Here is a 21,516-nt window from a genome sequence, read left to right as displayed (position 1 = left end):
ACATCAATAACTAGCTTTAGTAATTTGTACCAAAACATATAACGAAATTATAGTTTATAGATAAACAACAGCCAATGTCTTTTCTTTTTGCGGTAAATCTTTGCATATTTGTAAATAATGCATATATACCCCCTGCAACTAAAATGGTATAAGTCCATTTGACAAGCCGTGAAAGAGCGCCCTCATGTGATTTGTTAAAATGATGCAACGTTATTACCTTTGCCTAGTTAGGCCACACCACATTAATTCTATGGATGACGCCGTTGGAGACCCCCAAACTAATACTCGCTGGCGAAAAAAATTAAAAATCCACCAAAAAAAAAAAGAATCTGCTAAACCACAGGACTACAAAGCTGGTAACGTGAATTGAATCACAGAACACATTTCTTATCTCCATGAAAAATGGAGATATAGTTTTGGGTGTGTCTGTATGTGTGTCTGTCTGTCTGTTTGTGTTTCCGCACTACTGTAGTCAGCATAAGTCAAGAACCTCTTGATGCATTACGATGATACTTTGTATGTGGGCAGGTGTTGTGAAGCCGAAGTTCAAGAATACGATGACTCAAGAATGCTAGGATGGATTGTCTTTATATCTGATGTGTGGATACGTCTTCTTGAGACCTTCAAATTATTAGATTGCGGCCCCCAGTGGCTTGCTATGGTACTGCAGCGGAATTTCTGATTTTGATATATCGTGTTCTGGACATGCCATGGTCATGATTTTATCTGTCATGATTTTATCTATGTCGTGAGTTTTGCTCCACACACTTGATGTCAGGTTGGCAAACCGGTTAAACTTTAACTGACTTTACTCGAACTGCACAGCCACTTATCATTAATGAAAGAGAATGGATGTTATTTGAAACGTCTGACTCTCAAGAGAATTTATCGAGTTGATTTTTTTTTTTTGAAATACGGAATTCAACTGATTTGCCCACCATTATTTGAACACGCTAAGCGGACACTTTTCAACTTAAGAGGAAATACAAAGACAAATGCACAATTGTCATATAGAACATTTATTAATTGCAACAATTGAAACAGATCCAGAGGCAAACATTGTCACTTGAGATTTTTTTTCTCTTCTGTCCATTCGGGTGTGTTCCTTATTGCACAAAACAAACACAGTACAAAGAACCTTTTCTCACGAGGTTTGAAATACATAACTCGAATACCAAGTATATACACATCTTCAAAGCACTAGCCCGAGATACTCAATTGTCTTAATACTGTATGCATTGGGTCAAAATGGCCTAGCGTTCAAAAGTATTGCTAATTCAAAGTTTAAATTGAGCACTACATCGTATCAATTGGATAGATATTTCTCCTGAAGTTTTAGATGATGTGTTTAAAGCGTTTGCTGGTTTTTATCAGATTGCTTTGTCTTTAATTGGGCCCACCATGAGCTTAACATTTCTGTTAGCTATTCTTCCTTTGGCCCTTTACATGTGATACATCAATACAAAACCAAATGACACTGTCATAACAGACAGGGTAACCACAGAACAATCATATAGCTTTGTTTACTTTGAACTGAGCCTAATCAAATATCTTTGATTACGAAATCTCTTCGTTTTATTGACGATGTTTGGCTAGACCAAACTTCAAAGGCCCGTTTGGCACCGGATCTAGGCGTCATCACTGAAACGATCTCGGAAAGAACTGCCCATGGAAGCCGAACGGGATCCATGTGGGCATGTAGGCGGTGTTAATCTCCTTAAAGGTGTGCGCGTCCAGGATGAGTAGATAATTCAGGCCGCGGTCGGCGTCTAAGACGCTGGACAGAATGACGCCGTCGTCTTCGTGAGTACCGTTGGGGTCGGCGACGAAGTTGGGCTCTCCGGCGAAGTGGTTTGGACGAGACCAAGACGCGTCGCCACCGGGGACACAGACGTTCTTCTTCACGATGGGGATCGAGCCGTTGAAGGGGGAGGAGGTGGCGAAACTGGTGACGGTACCGAAGAAAATACAGTACTTCTTGCTCCGATACTTTTCGTTGATGATAGGTAGGTCGAGCTTGTTCATGAAGTCGTCCGTTGCAGTCTTGGCCGCGAAGGGTTCGACTTTCACGGTCTCCGCGGTCAGGTTCAGGTAGTAGCGGGTCAGCCTGGCGAAGGAGTCCATCTTCCTCAAGTTGTCGAGGTTTCGCAGCTTGTCCAAGGATAGAGCCGTCAGAAAGGGGGTGGGATCGGGGAACGTGATGACGTCAGCGATGACGTGTCCCTCGCTAGTCTCGTAGGCGTTGACGTGATGCGTGTAGAAGCGTGGGTCGGTGCTTAAGGTGCTGACAGACCCGTTCTTAAGGTTCACGGCGTAAATCTTCATCTTGTCTCCGGACACCCACTCCATGGCGTACTGCATCTCCACAGTGGTCATGAGCTTGATGAAATCGAAATACAGCGGTTGTAGGAAGAAGATGGCGTAGTTCTCGGTCAGAGCGAAGCTGTGCATGTACGAGTTCTTCTCGATCTCAAAGCTGCCTACTTTTTCAAAGTGTCCGAGATCCTTGATACGGATGACGCTTAGAACTGAGGACTGATACGGAAGGTACGAAGGCTTGATGACGTAGCTTATAGAGTGTCCTGTGGCTGCTTCGACCACGGGGTGAGCGCAGGACAGGTAGATAGTCGGCGGGCCGGCACCGACACCACTCTGACCTTCCAGCGGATCGGGCTCGATCACGCCGATGGTGTCTAGCGTGTCGATGTTGAACTCCGGGAAGACCCAGCCGTCGGTCATGGCAGCGTACGTTGTAGAGTCGCCGCTGCCGAACTTCCAGACGTTGATGTCGTTGTTGTCCAGGGTCTTGGCCAGGGCTTGCAGCCGTTCGTACAGACTGAAGGGAGGGTCAACACCCAGGAACGTCACCATCGGTGATATGGTGTTGGCTTCAATAGACCTGGGAAAAACAGCAACAAGACAGGGGTTATATACTCTGATTTTCATTTCTTTTATTTGATTGAAAAAAGTGCGTTAGGTTTGGTTCATGACATAGATGGCTATAGGAAATTTCCCCCGTGCAGCCTTAGTGACCCCAGCCTCTCTTATTGAATAAGCTAGTCCTCATCCCTCTCAGTGAGTCGAAGTTCGCTCAATCATGATGTTTCTGACCGGTCGATCTAAAGTCCCCATCTCACTGGAACCGCGGGACGTTGGCGGTCTAAACTGGATTTGCGTTACCGTTGACTTTAAAATAGGAATATCATTTGAAACGTACAACTTAAAAAGACAAGAAAACATTTGATGCTTAAAAAAGGTTCGATCTTTTATCGATGAAATTCGTTGAGCGCTCAGTCAAATCAAGCCGTCACAGTAAGGTCGCCAACGTGCCGCAGCTCAGTGAGATAGGGGCTTAAGGAGAAAACATGCTATCACATCCTACTCAATGTAACCTTACCCATGACATGTACTCTTGAAGTGACATCTGGGTTTATGTACGTACGTAGTGACCACGTATAGTATGTAGTTCAGTGCCTTGAAGCTAATTTATTGGCCTTGCAATCAGCAAATTTGTCATAGATTGCTTTGTCCGAATTCCAAGTCCGTCATTTTGAAAGCTTTGTATCCTTAAGCTCGTCACTTGTCATATCAAACATATGAAATTAAATTTATTAAAGAAACCACGTTTTTCATCACACTGTGTTGCCTGAACGTGTTTGATAAAAGACACGATAGATCTATCCGTATAGATATTAACCCCAAAGCTGAATGGCGACCACAGGTCGTCAGATAAAACTATCACCGAATGATTAACCAGTCCTTCAATATGTACATGTACTTTACTCCTTTAGGCCGCCAGTAGTAGGAAAGGGCATCTCGTAATAATCTAGTCTGAACTGATGGTTGTTTGCATTCGTGATCAAGAGGTTTCGCTGGTTTTATCATGTTATGGCGTCCCTGGCTAGACGTAGTTTTCCAGGGAAAGGCACTTAACATGACTTTCCCCACTTCACCCAGGTGCAAAAGTGGGTTCCTGATTTCGGTTAGGGATGTAAATGGCGGTGCGGGGAAGGGTTGGGCTCCGCCTTCCAATACCGTGCCTTAGACACACTGGATTATCAACCCACTGCCCCCACGGTCTCACATAACCTATAAGAATATCTTTACCTTTTACCTTGTTTGTATTACATCAATAATTTGTGAAGCAAACAGTCTCTGATTCGTTGGACAAGTCAAGACATGATGGCGCTGGAAAATGCAATCAATGTTTCATGCACCAATAGTCACATGTCATGGTGTTACAAGATCGAGCACATGACACCTGACCTCTACGCGGCCAACCAAAGTTGGCGATATGATCGGGAGCAGTCTGACCAATTTAGATTAAGAGTTACATTTGATTGCCAAATGGGGGTGGGGGAGGTCGGGAGGTCATATTCGTCCATGTGTAACCGGGGCATTAGGTACGACGCAAGAACGCCAAGCAGTGGAATTCGAAATCTTTATCATAAAAAGGGACCGTTGTGCGTAATCTACTGCCAGACACGTCTGTTCACCTTATTGCATTTCTCACAAGCATACATTTATACATTAACAGTGCATAACTTTATAACAAGATGTCGTGTTACCAAAACATTGAGCCAATTAATTATTGTATCATAGTTTCCTCACTAGACTCAGGTGAAAATGAGTACCAATATCTTCGGCTAGGGACGTCATGTCGGATGGGACGTTAAGCCTAAATCATATTTGAAGCTAGATGTAGAGAAGGGCCGTGCATCAATCCCACCACACTTATCGAAGAGAGTAGGGGTGCATCTCGGCCCAGTATGAGTAGATCAAACATTACATTACATTCTTAATCCCCCCTCTCACTGGACTCGCGGCACGCTGGCGGCGTCTCTGCGCCCAAAACTGAATTTGTGTTACCCTTGCCTTTATGATGGGAATATCATTTAAAACGTACAAGTATGGCCCAAAAGACAACAGAACACACACGTCAACGCTTAATAAGATTCGTTTTTTGTCGATGAAATTCGTTGAGTGCTTTGTCAATTCGATCGGCCGCAGCGACGCCGCCAGCGTGCCGCGGGTCCAGTGAGAGGGGGGCTTTACGCAACTTGTACCTACTGTACAAAACTGGTGCGTCACGCCTAAAGGTGGTTTACTGGTCATGTGAAGCAAACAATCAAACATTCCTATCTGAGCAAATTTGGAAAGACAAACAGCTTTTTGTGGCATCGTGTTGGCGTAACGGTTAGGTTGTTTGGCCCAGAACCCAGAGGTCCTGGGGTCGAATCGTCTGACATGCCACCGATGTTGTGCCCTTTGGCATTTCAGTCAGGTGTAAAAATGGACACATGTCCTTCGGTTGGATAGGCAAAAGGCGGTGGAAGGAGAGGGATGGGTTTTGCCTTCCAGTACCGTGTCCTTGACATAGTGGATAACAACCCATGCATGTACTGCCCCTACGGCCCCCCAAAAGCTATGAGACTACCCTCCAACCAGCATTTGCTATTCCCAACCGTACTCACCTGTTGTAGATGCCCGACTTGATGAAACTAGCGGAGAAATTGACATACTGCTGGGTGATGTCGATGCTGTGGAGCTTGGCGAACCCGTCGAAGATGTCGATGACGCTCCGGTCGCCTACCTGGTAGCGCGCAGGCGCGTTCCTTACCTGGAAGAGTGAGATGGATGGTGAAGACTGCAGTGCGATTTTTTGTTAGTGAAGGAACAAAGTTTATCTGGTTACTATAATAACCACCAACACAAAGAAGCTTTTATTATGCGAACGGTATCTAAGATGCGGTTGCAGAGTCATATGATCGAATGAACGAACCAATGCAGAATTTGAAACTAGTACTATCTCTACTGTCTCACTATGCCCTCATGTGACAAGGGATCCACAGATTCTTATGATGTCAGTGCGTAACCGTTTGTAAAAGCGACACTAGTACTCTTGACACTACATGAGTGTCACTTCTAAGTGTCTTCTAACTAGGACAACGCCCTCGAGTACACCGGAAGCACGTGGTGTAAGCATGGTGTCCCAGATTCAACTCCCCGAAGTCCAAAAGTTCAAAGGTTTGTCACAGTGTTCGTTAGGGTCTTACTGGACAGTGAACAAGTGACCTTCAGCCTTATCGATGTTGTCCCACATCTAGTTTGGTCAGCTACTGTTACGCAAACGCCCTGTGCCCTCTCACCAGACCAAAGTGCTACTAAGATTCGTATCTGGTCTTAAGATACTTAGCTTTGTAGTTTTTGGCGACGCCTCAGGGGCGAGCCAAATTTTTACTATATTGTGTGCAGATTGCAAGAATTCTAGGAATTGTACAGGAATGTGAAAGTCCATGGGACGATAACTCAAGAATGCCTGGATGTATTGTCTTCATATTTTGTAGGTGGGTAGGTCTGTGGGAGACCTTGTAATGATTGGATTTTGGGCCCCCTAGCGACTTTCTATGGTACTGCAGGGGAACTTTCACTTTTCAAATCTCGTCTTCTGAACATGCTATAGTCATGATCTTTAAGTGGTGGATAGCTCTTTGTTAGGAAAATATGTCCTGTAGATGTGGACCCCCTAGCGGCTTTTTTTTAACTGCAGGAGCTGATTTTGACTCAAACTTTGAAAGAGAATAACGCAAGAAGGGGATGACGGATCATCATAATTTTTGGTGTGTAGATAGTTTAAGTGATGATTTACATAATCATATGCCAATTATGCAAATCAATATCTGATTTGCATAATTAATGAGGACAGTTAATAAATCAGCTGAATTCTATTATAGGACTCTCAAACACATGACATGTGTAACTGAGAAAGAGATAAATATCGATAGATATCAATTATGCAAATTGATACTTAATTTGCATAATTAATGACAAAATACTATAAATCCATAGTGGTAAATGATGGGGATTTCATTTTTGCACCATTTGGAAGTTAAGTAAATGTGGCAAATCTTGCATAGAGGGCCTCATTTACATAATTTATGAGGAAATGGTACGATATCTTTAGTTGTGAAAACAAGATTTTCATACATTGGACAACTTGTATTATTTTGGTAGAGAAGGTGATCGACTGATATGATTTATGCGAGGTTCTTATTTGCATGTGGGCTAAAAACGAAAACGTTAACAGAGACCACCGTCGCCATGGCAACATCTTTTTATGTTGCCAATCTTGTTATTTTTCAATGCTATCAGATACTTTTGTGTGATTGTCGATTTTTTTTCCTTATGCCACACCAGTTTTATTTGTTGATTCTTGGATTTTTTCAGAAATAAATTTGGAGCGACAGGGCGAAAAAAAACAACATTTTTTTTCAAATAACCTGGGGTGAAGATAAGGGTTTACATAACATAAAGAATAAGAGAATTATTCAAGTTTCAGCTTTGTATGGCTCGTTTTATGCAAAGCACCCCTTTCTTTGATCTAATACTGTAATTTCAATAACAAAATTACCCTTTGCCATGTAATATATGGACTGATATTGAGAAATGATTTTAACAAATTAAAAATCATAACTAATGATCAATGTGACCACACTTTTTAGGTATGTCCAGGCCTTTATAATCTATATTGGTGGCCATTGAGTTTTACAAATGAACAGATAGTAAAATTGGGAGTTATAATTTGTGAACAGGAATAGTGACCCAATTTTTTTTGTTAGAATTGGAAAAACAGGATATGCTCTTCCGAGAAGCAAAAAAAAATGGCTTGGCCGTACAGGCAAACATATGCAAATTCTCCCTCGTTCTTTTTTACTTAGTCCAAAAACTAACAGCCTTCCCCAATATGACAAACAAAATTGCGGTCACAAAATCAAGAAAAGGAGCATAGTGCTACTTTCATAATCTCCAAGAAGTCGTTGGGAGGGTGAATTGTACCCTTTTCTGGCTGTTACTATTGTCTGGTGTCCCTAGGAGGGTTGTTCGTCCCCCCCAAAAAATGGTCAACGAGAAAAAAGCCAGGAATTTTTCCAGTTTAAATCAAAAGAGCCCGGTCACATTTATCTTACGACAGACTTATGACATCAGAAGATGCAAAACATTTTCTGGGGGACAGTCGCGAATGACATGTGACGGCAAAGGTTGTACAGCCTTGTCAAAGGCCGCTTCTGTCATGTAACGTTAATATAGTTTCGTTGAAAATCCAACGACCAAACTGAGAAAATTAACATACTCTACGCCGTTTGCGACCGCGCAAGACACAACTCCCTAATACCTAGTATCTACCCGACTAACCTCGACAGCTATAGGGGAATATTTGCCATGCATGAGGGTCTGGCCCGATCATAAGCTAATATTTGTAGGCGGGGGAATCATTCATCTTACCGTGTACCGTCACTATACTGGCCAATTATGCCTTTTTTTGCCGATTTCTACTATCCATACCCCCGTAGCCGGGGAAGGCCTGGTGGAGGCTATACATACCAGAGTTCCGCTGAGCCATTTGGGGATGGAGCCGTTCGACTCAAACTTCATCGGTGTCTTGTGGAACTCGTGCAGGTTCTGTTGGAAGGCGAACAGCACCCCGTCCTTCCCGGGACTGATGGACAGCGCTCCCTGGTGGTGGGCTGCGCACAATAGCAGCAGAACCACGGACTTGTACAACATCGTTGCGGAGGGCTCAAAGTGGAAAGAGACTTTTTGAAGGGAATATTGAGAAGGAAACGTTTTGTTCTCAGACCGTTGGATCGCTCTGGTCTTCGCCCTGTGTCGCAGCACTTGAGTGATTTAAGCGGCCAAAGTTCTTTTTACTTGCAACTATGGACGTAGGTTATACCAAATATGTACGGGACGGGGGGCGTAGTAAGCCATTGTTTCGTGTAAGAGTTTGTTCCAAAGATAGATATATGAATGCATATGATCCAATGTTTTTGCATTCATTCATATACAGTCTCGATGCTACAGACAGATTCAAATATATCTAGATCTTTAGATGCAACAACCAACCCCCACAATACAAAAATATGTAGATACACATATGTATATAAAAGACTGCTTTGTCAATAGAGAAAAATACCGAAGCTAATGATTAACCCCACTCGATTGTAACACCATATTAAAGACTTATCCCAGTCCTTAACGTATTAGTAATTAGGATGTTATATTTGATTCTATACCTCTATTTTGTACTATGTTTAATACCTGTTGCCATACATTGTACCGTTTACAATAGTCGTGCAAGTTAAAGGGGCGTATTGTGATCAGAGCATGAAACAAGTCCACTGTTTCTGTTTTTTTGGTGCTATGTTTGATAGTTGCTGACATACTTGTACTTATTGAAGTTTTCTTCTTCATTTTGATGAAAAATATCATTCAATATTTTCATATCGTATTCATTCAAACCCCATTGTTAGGGCTTGAATTCCATATTTTGTTGATTTACCCTTCCACCCCTCCTCAAAATGACATAGAGTCGTCTCATTTTGACCCTCACATGGTGACCAGAATGTTCTCTCGTGACGTCACAGCCTCAATGCTGGTTGGTTGAACCTGGAGGCACCAGACCTATGACTTTGCATGTGTGTACTATTGAGCTATGCTACTGTATCATACCTGCGTGGCTGTAGGTGCGTAATATAATAATTAAGTTTTTTTTTTTCAAAATTGCTAACGCCATTGCACATTTATTCAAGGTACACCAGACTCTGTGTGTTTAGTTTTGTTTATCCTTCCTGACCACATAGATTTCATAATGAAGGCAACCAAAAATTGTTGGGGTGGGGGGGTTGTGTCCCCAAAGGATCAAAGGATGCCATGATATGATAAAATAAAAATGGCCTAATTGAATATCTCGACGGTAATAAATTTTGCGATAGTTTTGTTCAATACACCCACACAAAGATTCAACACGCCCGCTTCGATTCCATTCTCTTCATGAGCTATTCAATGTCCGAAATAACATTTATTTTGATTTGCTAAGTTTCTACTACAGACAAGATGTCAGTTTTCGAAACTTTTATCCGCTCGATCAATCGAGTCGCATCTGAATTTCCTCTTTAACAGACTTTATTAACATAACAGTAATCTTTAACATAGAAACTAACTTTCACATTACTAATAGTACTAATGATAAAATAATTAATTACTAATAATTACAAATGTTGGAAATAACATCATCTTAATCCTCTGTCACACTTGTGCGTATAAGCAATTCCGTGTGAGTTCCGTATAAAATTTTGACAACACACAGTTGTACGCTCAAAATATCAAATTTCTCGAGTTATGCGACATATAGGGTATGAGTAACGAATTCAGCGTATGAGACACGTATGATTTTCATATGAAGTGCGCAATACTGTTATCCTTGCAGCGAATAGCTGCGTATCAGGTGTATATGCTGAGCGTATTCCGGACGCACACAACGTCTATCGACCACATGCCTGACGCACTCCCGACTAATGCCAATCGAATTATGAGCCTATTTGGTTGCGTTGATATTAATATTTACTTAAACTGTTATGGGAAGACGCCTCAATAACTGACGACAGTGTAGGACCTTTTGTGTATGTGTAACACTGACACCAATTTTACTTTTGGAACACACCATAATATTTAGAGCCATTATTTACCCTGTGAATTTGGTTGCGTTAATATCCGTAGTTACGAAAACTGTTATTTATATAAGACGCCTCCACAAGTAACGAAAGATAGAACTTCCATGTGTATGTAAAATAGACAGATTTGTGTGGGGCATATTTCAATGATTATTTAACTCAAAAGTTATGTACACTTTGATGGTTGTCTTTGTTTTCTCTCTGCCCTTAACTACCCTACCCGACCAATGAAATACTAAATCTGGAATGTACCCCGGATGTTCGTCTAGCGTACGTTATCTGTGCGTTTGTCACACGTGACTGATACGTACAATGCGCTGCCCGATCGCAAGACAAACGGCACTTATTCGAAACGTATATTCTTATTCGCTATATGTACGTTCGATTGTCGTGTATTGACGTGGGGTCGCGTGGCCTAACTGCAGCGTGTTTGGCCCAGAACCCAGAGGTCCAGGGTTCAAATCCGGTCGGGTCACCGATCTTGTGCCCTTGGGAAAGGCACTTTACACGACTTTCCTCACTTCACTCAGGTGAAAATGAGTACCTAGCCTAGGTTAGGGACGTCCCTCGGATAGGATGTTAAATGGAGATCCCGTGTTTGGGGAGAGCCACACCCCACACCTTTCGAAAAAAATAGGGGCATGCCCCGGTTTGCGATGGTCCAAAACCTTACAGTCGGTATATGGGCTACAAAAGTCTTCAGCAAGTTGAAGTTGCTAATTGGTAGCCTCAAAAATGAAAGACAAAAAAAGAGATCATCATGCGTTGTATCTGCGCTGCAAGTACACTATGTGTACGCTGCGCAGAGACCGTACCGCGAGAGAAGCGTATTACCGCGTTTGAAGCGCAAACACAAAGCGCGCTCGAACCTTACTCGACCGATGTCGTACGTATGCACTGCGTTCTTATAACGTCTGAGCTGCGTGACAGCGTTCGCACGAAAGTTTTCGGTAGTTTAAAAAAAACACAGGCGTCCTGGGCCGTACCTTGCGCGTGGCTGCGTACCTAAAACTTTCACAAAACGATTGAGATACGCACGCCGGCGTATGACAAAAATGTTAATACGCAACTGACACGGACATGATATACGCACAAGTGCCCTAAGGGCCCTGTCACACTTGTGCGTATATTTAAGTGCGCGTGAGTTGCTCATTAACATTTTTTTTGGTTTAAGTTAGGTTTGCAGGGAAAAAGTTGTTCTCTACCTTGATTCACCGATGTGAAGCCTGGTTATCGAACCTAAGAAATCACTTATTCGGCTGCAAAATTTTAACCTAAACCAAAAAAAAGTTGATGTGCAACCCATGCGGACTTGTATATACGCACAAGTATGACAGGGGCTTAACGTTGGCAGATCTGCACAAGAACACGTTAGTTAGTACAACTACGGAATATTACAGTATATATAGAATCATAAAATTGATAAGGTTGCATGAAGGCACAATAACATCGTGCCTGCGTTACCTGTACTAACATCGAGTGGACTGAGACCCACTACCCCTAGCCCTATGGTCGACGAAAAGAGTATAGGACTACCTTCACCTCATGATTAATGTCATCGCCCCGTATGTCCTCATGGTTTGTTGCGACCTGGCTGGCTTTTCTTTCCTTCACATACAATCCCTCTCAGGCGTTTATTTTCCATTTCTGCTTGCGTTATTCATTTCTACAAATACATTTATTTTTGCTGCCCTGCTTTTGATCAAGATATGCTTGGTGGGAACAATCACATAAAATTCATCTAATTAAAGCCATCATTCATATTTTTTCTAAGTTCTGTATACGGTTGTTTCCGAGCTGAGTACAAAGAAGAGCTCTCGGCTGCGGAATTTCCCGGGCCCGTGACGTATTGTTGTTGGTTATCCCGTGTATTTGTACACGGAGAGAGTACAAACTCTGCTGTGGTGTTCTCTGGGCCCGTGCCATATTGTTGTTGGTTATCCCGTTCATTTGTAGACGGAGAGAGTACAATCTCTGCTGTGGTGTTTTCTGGGCCCGTGCCATATTGTTGTTGGTTATCCCGTTCATTTGTAGACGGAGAGAGTACAATCTCTGCTGTGGTGTTTTCTGGGCCCGTGCCATATTGTTGTTGGTTATCCCGTTCATTTGTAGACGGAGGGAGTCCAACCTCTGCTACGGCAGCGTAAAATGTCACAGCGTCATCGTCTGGGTCTTCTGCTTCATCGTCCCCTTCCAAACTCTGTTTCTCTTTGTTTTGTTCCCTGTTCTCGTCCGCTCTGACGTCTTGCACGGAAAGGCCACCGACCTCTTCATCCTTGATGTCGAAGTAGACGTGTGTTAAAGATGGGTCATAGACCTCATCGTCTTTAATTTCGCAATAGCTATGGGTGGAAAGTGTTGAAGAGTGACGACGGGTGCTCCGTTCTTTTGTAACAGTACAATCAGTAGGTTCAGCCAAAGATTTGGCATACATCGGATTGCTCATGAGAGCCGTCACGTCGATAAACTGACGGCTACCATTTGGTGCGGTGACGACATTTTGTACAATTGTTTGGGATCTGTTGTTTAGTTTTCTATTTTCGACTCTTACCACTTGTACAGAAATATCATGGGCCTCTTCGTCCTTGATCTCGGCGTAAGTGTGTGTTCTAGTCGGGTCATAAACGTCTTCATCTTTTATTTCACTGTACGTGTTCGTCGTGAGCTCAGAAGAGAGGCTGTGGGGGCTTTGTACAGTTGGCTCAGAACCATCTGAGGGTAGAGCCAAAGCTTGGTTCAGTTTTGGATACATCGGATTGCTGATAAGCTGCGTTACATCAATGACCTGATGGCCGCAGTGGACCAGGGCGGTGGTAGGTGGTACATTTTCAGCAGAGTGGCTCAGTTCGTTGTTCCCTGCTCCTGTGTTCTGCGCGGAAATGTCGTTAATCTCGTCGTCCTTGATTTCAGAGTAGCTGTGACCTGAAGAGGGATCGTAGACGTCCTCGTCCTTTATCTCTGCGTAGCTGTGGGTGGAAACAGCGGACAAGCGACGGCGGGTGCCTGTCTCTTCCTCGCTGCCGCCGTCAGGAGAGTTGCACATCGTATTGCAAGCAAGGTTTGTTACACCTATACCTGGCCTAACAAGACGCGACCTGTTTGTAGTGTTTGGTACATCTTTTGCGGTATTCCTATCGCTTCTGCGCTTAAGGTAGGCCATCACCACGATTAAAAGTAGTCCGGGCAAACCGAGTAGTGACAGAAAGTATCCAGAGTTAATTTCTTTTGTATCTGATGATGTGGTACTTGGTTGAAAAAGGGGAATAAGCGTTTTGTAGGGATCTTGTTCTATCATGGTGTTCAACCTTGTATCATGGGTGCTTTTCTTTACATATCCTGTGGAAGAGCCGGTGGTTTGACTGTTGGACTCTGTATTAGTCGTTTTGTACCGGGACCCTGAAACGGGACATTCCGAGGACGCCCCTCCCTTATCGCCTTGAAAACGCGATGGAGGCAAGATGTCCTCGAATCCGCGAAAAAAGACAAAACAAGATATATTTGTCACAGCAGGCTCTCTTTCAGATCCGTTCATAAAACCAGGACTGCTCTCATAGCTAGATACCAAGGCAATACCATTGCTACCGCTGTGCGACATTTCTGCATTGTCTATATCGACAATCTGCAAACCCACACCGTTGTTTAGAGTCATTCCGTCATTTCTTGCCCAAGCATCTGGACACAGGTGAGAAGCTGAGTGCCAATTTTTTTCTGGTCTCTCCAAAGCAGTTGCAACAACAAACGGCGGTCGGATGTTTAAGGGACCAAATGAAAACGCCGAACACTCGGGGTCTTGTCCCTTGATGTATTTCGACGTATAGTCGTCCAAAAGATCCCACCTTAGTTGGAAGTCTTTTTTCGCTGTCGAATATGTGAGGCACAAACCAAGGTTATCGACACGAAGGCGAACCTTCTGTTTTCCCTTTAAAAAATTAGTTTTTTCCACGGTAAGACTCCAGACTATTTTGGTATCATGCTTTGATGACACGACACGCTCTCCCCCTATGCTGAAGATTTGGAGTGACAGCCCTGAGAGAGTTCTCTCGCTCAGGCACGTCAGAGGGTTGTAGCTTAAGTTCAGGACTTGTAGATCGTAAAGAGAATCTAAGGCGTTTGCAGAAATGACTTCAATCTTGTTGTGACCCAGAATCAGTGTGTGCAGGAAGGCGAGACTACGAAACCAACCTCTCGCTACTTCTGACAGTAAGTTGTGAGACAAATCTAACATTGTGAGGTACGGTATTTCTTCGAAACACCCAGGTTGTAGTTGAGAAATACGATTATAGGAAACTGTCAAGTAGACGGTAGAGCCGTACGAAGTGTTCCAGCCGGCGAAGTAAGCACGTTTTAGCTGCGACAAAGTGTTATGGTCCAAATACACTGACCGCAAGTGTGGAAATCTGGCGAATGTTTTGTTTTCGATCGTGCTTATGCCTGCATCTATAAGCACAAGGACCGTCAATGAAGACGGATGGATGGGTTCAAGGGTTTGCGAGGACAGGTTTCCGACGGGGACGCTTCGCAAGACGACCCACTGGGCAGCGGGGAACGGTCCGTACGAAGTTAGTGAAGCGCACTTACTGATTGCATATGCCGTTGGAGCTCTCTCAAGGCAATTGCAAGCGGTGCATATGCAAGTAGTGTTTTGGTAGAAAGTGTCACGAACCTTGATGTTGTCGGGCACACACGTGTCCCATGGTTGTAATAGACACTTTGGGCTGAAGGCGTTGTCTCGAGTCGCCGTGGCGGTGCCGAGAACACAACAGACCGCCAGGAGCCAGCAGCCGGTCCGCTTCATGATCGCTCGTCTCCGGTAGGTTCTACACGGTCGACAGCGGACTCCGAAAGTGTCTGTGTCAGATCAGGCCGCCTGTATAAGGTGTAAAAAGGAGCATAACTGAGTGAAACCTTGTGAAACAGACAAGGGAACGTAATAGTCTGTAAAACACAAACTCCAGCTGTCCGGGGATTTCTGTCCCCTGGTTGCGAGATGGTTACAGGGCGGCGAGCGGTCACAGGAGGCTTGATTGAATCCAGGCTAGGGGACGTAACGGTACACCGACTATGAAGTCAATAGAAGTTTATATGATATCGATTAACTTTTGTTCTGCCTTTATCATCGTTTAAAAATAATGAAGACGTTTCTTGCACATTTTTGCTCCGCTGCGCGCGTTAAGTATAGGTCACAACAGACATGTTTAGAAGCATGCACATGTTGATATGAGTATCGTAAAATTATGCAATATAGCAAATGTATGCAAAAACAATTCGGGTGAAGGATAGTGATGTCGTAGAATGCCGAAGCAAATTCCTAAGTCAAAGAAGAAGATAATCTATTTTTCGGAAGACCCATACGTGGGCTACATTTCTCATTTTTTAGATTTCATCTGAGAATTCCATCCTAGACTATTAGCTAAAGTGACTGTTACTAGATTAATTGGTCTGACATGAAAACACGATGGTGCTGCGCTCTCGCTGCAACCTAGATTGGATTTGTCTAATACTAAATTTAAAGTATTACTGAAAAGACCACACTACACAACACAACACATCAAAGCGTAATATGTATAACTTTTTATCTATGAATTTCGTTGAGCGCCCTGTTAATTGCATTTCACAGCGAGAGCGCAGTCTTAGTGAAATGGGGGTATTAACTAAGACTTTCATTGTACATTTGTATCTAGATCTATACAGTTATTTTGTAATAAGTTACATAGTTCTTGGTTGAACCACTTTCAAAGTTTTACAACGTGTTCAAGAAATTATCATCCGATTCGCCTGATTAGATTAGATTAGATTAGATTAAGTTAAAGAAACCATTTGACCATAGTAACGCAGGGGGAATGAGGCAGTATGTCACTGTGAAGTAGGTTTACATGTATTTTAAGAGAGTTTTTTTTTTGATACGTTTAAACATTTAACGATGTGTTCAAGAAATCATACAAAGGTGTAAGTTAACATATGGATAACATGGGACTATCGTCTACTTCAGTGACGGATCATTTGAGGTGTAAAGGTTCATCCCTGCATGAGACCAGCATCCCAGAATGGCCCCAGGGTTTGTTTCGACTAGGTAACTTGAATCCTCGTCTTACATTTTTTCCCTGCACCTGCATTTGCTATAATGCTTAGGTCCCAATTGGAAAAGGGGCCCCGCCGGGTAGTTGACTGGTAGTTTTTTGGCACTTTTAGGCGTGACCGCTACGTGGCCCCGTGGGACACCCTGCGGCTGCCGGGCTATTTTTGGGCCCGGCCGGGACTCCAAATCATTTTAACCCGGACTAAAAATCAACGTGGGGCCCGGTAACAAATAAACGCCATGAGCTAATCGAGCGAACACCGGGACAAATTTGTGGCTTCAGGGCCCGGTCGGGACTGCACCCATTCGGGCGTAATTGGGACCGAAGCGTAAGGCGTTCATCCGCAGTCTTTGATTTTGATTTACTGCACATGTGACATTCATATGAAATCTAAACACACGTGTAGATCACACGTGTAGATGTTCGCTCTTTTTGCCCGAGACATGTTTACTTCAGTACTAGGACATGTTTTAGATCTTAGTGAGAAAGTTACTCATATTTCAGGTGTTGTCTGTAGAATACAAATACGTATAGAATTCACTTTTAATCAAACAAAGAAAATAGACCCACCCTGCATCAAACCACAACCAAAATATTCGAAAAATCAGACTTATATCCGCCTGTATTGTAAAGTTGACCTATTTTGTGATATCTTTTCGCTTTTCTCCATAATACATAGCTCAAAACAAGAGTAACACTAAAGAGTTTATATTCCATCCCTAGGTGAATATGGCGATATAAGGCCTGCACAGTTTCTTATACATGTAACCAAAGACACAGCTTACTCAAACTAACAAATAGCCTATTAAAACTAACACATGTCAAATGCCATTAACACATTGCCAAACATGGATGCCGACCACTAGCATTGGCGGTAGGTCGGGAGCAGTCTGACCAATTTTAGGTTAAAAGTAAAATTTCACTTCGAAACATACCCTGACCACTACTGACTTACTCCCAACCACCAGCCAACCCATTCCAGACCTCCCGTCCACAGCCGAATGTTTTGAAGCTTCCAAAACATTCGACTGGCGCAGCCGAACACCAGACATCCGCGCCTAACACCAGCCGACCACAGGCGGCCGAGCTTGGGAAAGGTGGAAAGCCGATGTTCGGCTATGTGCAACCGGTGGGTCAGGTCTACACGTAAGACATGTTAGACAGGTGTACGGAGTGGACAACACTCGACCTTCCAGTTTACCTGTCTGTGTGCTGTTCGCGCTCTGCCTGTTCTCCCGCCGGTTCAAACCGCTAAAGATCAGCCGGGAGCGTCCACGTCAGGTCTTCAAGGTAGAATTCTGGAAATATTTAGATTCTGAAAGCACAACATGATGTTCGCAGAAAAGAAATTGTGGACTGGGATACTACAAGAGCAGGGGGTATGTAATTGTGATAGTTTTATGTGCATTTAAAATGGAAATACATTAATTTCTTATTTTTTATACTTTTTAAGCATTTAAGAAATATGATTGTGGTACAGATTGTTTTTTATTTAACCAGAAACTAGTTGCAAATACTTTTTGAAAAAAGATAGCTCCCCCCTTATTATGTTATAGAATAACCGCACAGTTGTTGGCACACACTCGTTGGATGACCAAAAGTATTACGGCCCCATTACAAATTCATCAATCGGGAGGCTCCTGATTGGTCAATTCCATCTGGTTACATGATGATAGACGTGGATGGCCCGTCACGAGTTGTAAATGGTTTCATAAGGCCTGACTTCTACATAGCATAACCACCGAGTGAGCAACGTGATTCCAGCTATGTCAATCAAAGTTTTTTGAAAACCAATCGTATTTCAGTACTTCAGTACCGTTTACTTTATGAATTTTTACCATGTAACAAAGTCTTGCAAACTTGGAATTACAGTCTTGTCCTTTACAGTCTTGAAAACATTTCCATGAAATCCGACAGCAAAATGATCAGATGTCACCACACGCTTGAAAATTAGGCGGCCGCCATGGGCAGGGATTGTGCTCTGTGCGGTCCCAATTCGTGGCGGTCGCAGTCGCGTTGGACGGGTGGTCGCCTTGGGCAGGCAGCTTAATGCTTGTGCCTATGGGGAAAATTTTCGGGACCGAGAAAAAGCGGTCGCCATGGCCAGGTGGTCGCGTTGAAAAGGTGGTCGCCTAGGCGGGTTTGACTGTAAATCGAATCTAGTAGCTGTTCCTTCTGCCATTCTGATGAAGAATCTTACATACATATCTTCTGGGAATGCCCTCTTGTGGTAACTTTTTGGAACAGTGTACACAATTTTCTGAAACAAGAAATCTGTTTGACGTTAGAATTAGTGCTCCCACTTTAAGAAAATTATGTATATTATTGGGTAAGATTTTCATCTTTCGTTCACGGCGTTTTAAGGCTTTAAATTTCCAGTCCTTTAAAATATTAACATCTGTCTTTCAAAAGACAGAAGGTCTTATTGCATCTCGGAGGGGGAAGCTGGAAAAGCATCTGGGTAAGTGGGGAACTTTATGTTTATCATAATTTCGTTTGTTTTACGTTAATCTTGTAATTATTGTTATTGTTGCCACAACCAATTGTAAAGCTTTAATTATGGGAGGCTTTTTCTCTTTGTTTGTTTTTAATTTTTTTTTCTTCAAATTTTGCATTCACCTTCGCCGAAGTGAAACATAAATTGTTTCATTCTGTTTCTTCGTCCATTAAAAAAAGATCAATGACATGGACTGGAAGGCTGTCACCATGGTTACTGCTCAAGTAGTAAACACCATGGAGTGGTGTTCAATTACGTTATGTAGCAAGTGGTAGGACAGAGCTGGAGGGGCTGGTCCCCTCACATATGAATGTGTTTGGGTGCAAATATATGTTTTGTTAGACAAGAAAATGATTTAAATACTGTGTTTTCTTGCAAATGGTACCTTTCTAGTTGGTTTTTATAAATTGCACTGATATTCCCCAATTCGGTTGTTATCTATTGCTAGACAGGCCATTTAACACAACACACATTAATGACACATCAAAAAACGCAAATAAATGTGTTACCATTTGGCTTTGTTTTACCCAACAAAATTGACAAGATCTTTATGATATAAATATTTAGTGACCCACGTGCTATGATTGCTATGAACAAATAAGCGATATAACGTTTCCTGCCTTTTTATAGCTTCAATGGGTGAATGGCCGCTAACTGGGTCTTTTTTTCATGCATACATTAAAGACCACTGCTACGATGTGTAAAATTAATCAACGTTATATTTAGAAGGGACAGATTTTGTTAGGTGCCTAAATAGACCATTTAGAGTAGTTTGATGCAGAGTTGGTCTAATTTCTGTTTAGTGCATTTTATACATTATTTTGGGATCTACAGAAAACACCTCCCGTATGAGGAACTTACTCACTATGATTCAAATCATTTTCTGATACAATGCACTGTAGTAAACATGACTAAGGCCATGTTGTTTTGATTACATAGATGATATCTTCCGGGAACCCATAAACTGATGTCAGCGTGCGAAAAGAAGTTTTGCAAAGAAAAGTTACCTTCATTATGAAATCTACATGGTCTTGAGGGATGAACAAAGCTAAACACATAGAGTAAATTGGCATGCCGAATAATAGATTCCTCATTTGCGTTCTTTGACATTTTCTTCTTTAACATCTTGGACTTTGGCATTCTACGACATTATATTAGTATCCGTGTTCCGAAATATTTCCTTGCAACTTACATATTGTCTCATTTTGCAGCTGTTTTGTTAAATTTACAATATTACCGAAAAATGTTTTTCCTTTGGAAACGGACGAAAACTTATGTCTGTGCGCGCAGATTTCATGCATTTAATCAAATCAACATGGCCTAAGATAAAAAGAGCAAACATCTACACGTGTGATTATCTTTACATATAGATGAGTCCGACAATCAAAAGCATGCAGATGAACGCCGTATATGGGAATACAGGTGCAGGAAACAAAATTGAGCCGAGGGCCCAACTGCCATGTCGCAAGAAACCCGGGGGTCAATCTAGGATTCTGTGTCTGATACAGGAATTACCTTACAAATGATCCGCCTCTAACACAGAAAGTAATGTTTGGTTATCTACATGCTTGGTTACCTCTTTGTAAAAAAATGTTGAACTCATCGTAAAATGTTGAAACGTATTCCTACTGAAAAATAAGGTAAAACAGTGTAAATGTTGTCATCATGTATAGTCCAAGATACAACGAAAGCCTCTGATCACTGGTGTTCTTTTCGACAGACTTGTTAATCCAACAGTGGCATAACACGGGTTCCGCTGCCTTACTAGGATTTAAGAGTTTTTGTACTTAAATCGTAAGACGGAAAAACGATAGAAGGCAAAATACCAGTTGCCAAGGGAACGACATCTCAATACACTAAGACGTACAGTGAAATAAAGGACTAGGACGTTTATGACCCGACTAGAAACCACACTTATGCCGAAATAAAGGACGAGGAGGCCCATGGCATTTCTGTAAATTTTGTTAGTCAAAAACATCAAACTAATTAAAACAACAGTTCTCCAAAAAGTATACCAATCAGTGTAGTCATCACACCACATGGTAGCCTTCGGTTTATTGATGTGACGGCTCTGATCAGCAATCCGATGTGCGTCAGCAAAATGATATATTGATTAAAAGCAGAAAAGAGCAGAAGTCTACATGCACTTTGTAGAACTAAATCACACACGCAGAAAATTGAAAACGAACGCCTTGGAGGGATTACAAGTGTAAGAAGCAGAAGTGAGCCGAGGGCTCAACTACGAAGTCGTAAAAAACCCTAGGGTCAATCTAGGATTCTGGATCTGATGCAGGAATTAACTTGGACAAAATGGTCTTCGGTTGATCCATCGCGCAAAAAGATAAAGAAACTAGAGATAAATATTAGCTGCTTCAGCAAATATGAACAGGTTTGCGTTTTAGTGTAACTAATGTGGGGGAAAAGTAACATT

The 21,516-nt window shown here is 42.6% G+C and overlaps 1 protein-coding gene across 1 annotated transcript; it reads right to left on the bottom strand.

The window, feature by feature from the left end:
* Positions 1 to 1,003: 1,003 nt before the first annotated feature.
* LOC136427981 (beta,beta-carotene 15,15'-dioxygenase-like) lies at positions 1,004 to 8,700 on the bottom strand. Its single transcript, XM_066417217.1, has 3 exons — positions 8,383 to 8,700; positions 5,475 to 5,620; positions 1,004 to 2,899 (listed from the first exon to the last, which is right to left on the bottom strand). Exons 1-3 carry the CDS (start codon positions 8,563 to 8,565, stop codon positions 1,639 to 1,641), a joined length of 1,590 nt encoding a protein of 529 aa, XP_066273314.1. The 5' UTR covers positions 8,566 to 8,700; the 3' UTR covers positions 1,004 to 1,638.
* Positions 8,701 to 21,516: the final 12,816 nt, after the last annotated feature.

This window comes from Branchiostoma lanceolatum, chromosome 2 (assembly GCF_035083965.1).
Source record: "Branchiostoma lanceolatum isolate klBraLanc5 chromosome 2, klBraLanc5.hap2, whole genome shotgun sequence".
Taxonomy (NCBI): Eukaryota; Metazoa; Chordata; class Leptocardii; order Amphioxiformes; family Branchiostomatidae; genus Branchiostoma; species Branchiostoma lanceolatum.
Note: the sequence above shows the minus strand (reverse complement) of the source record. Positions and strands in the feature narration are given on the sequence as shown.

What these genes read in the sequence shown, in the direction of transcription:
- LOC136427981 (XM_066417217.1), bottom strand. Translation starts at nt 8,565, where the DNA reads ATGTTGTACAAGTCCGTGGTTCTGCTGCTATTGTGCGCAGCCCACCAC. An exon ending in AATGGCTCAGCGGAACTCTG is followed by an intron (nt 5,621 to 8,382) that starts GTATGTATAGCC and finishes TCACTCTTCCAG; the next exon opens with GTAAGGAACGCGCCTGCGCG. An exon ending in AAGTCGGGCATCTACAACAG is followed by an intron (nt 2,900 to 5,474) that starts GTGAGTACGGTT and finishes TGTTTTTCCCAG; the next exon opens with GTCTATTGAAGCCAACACCA.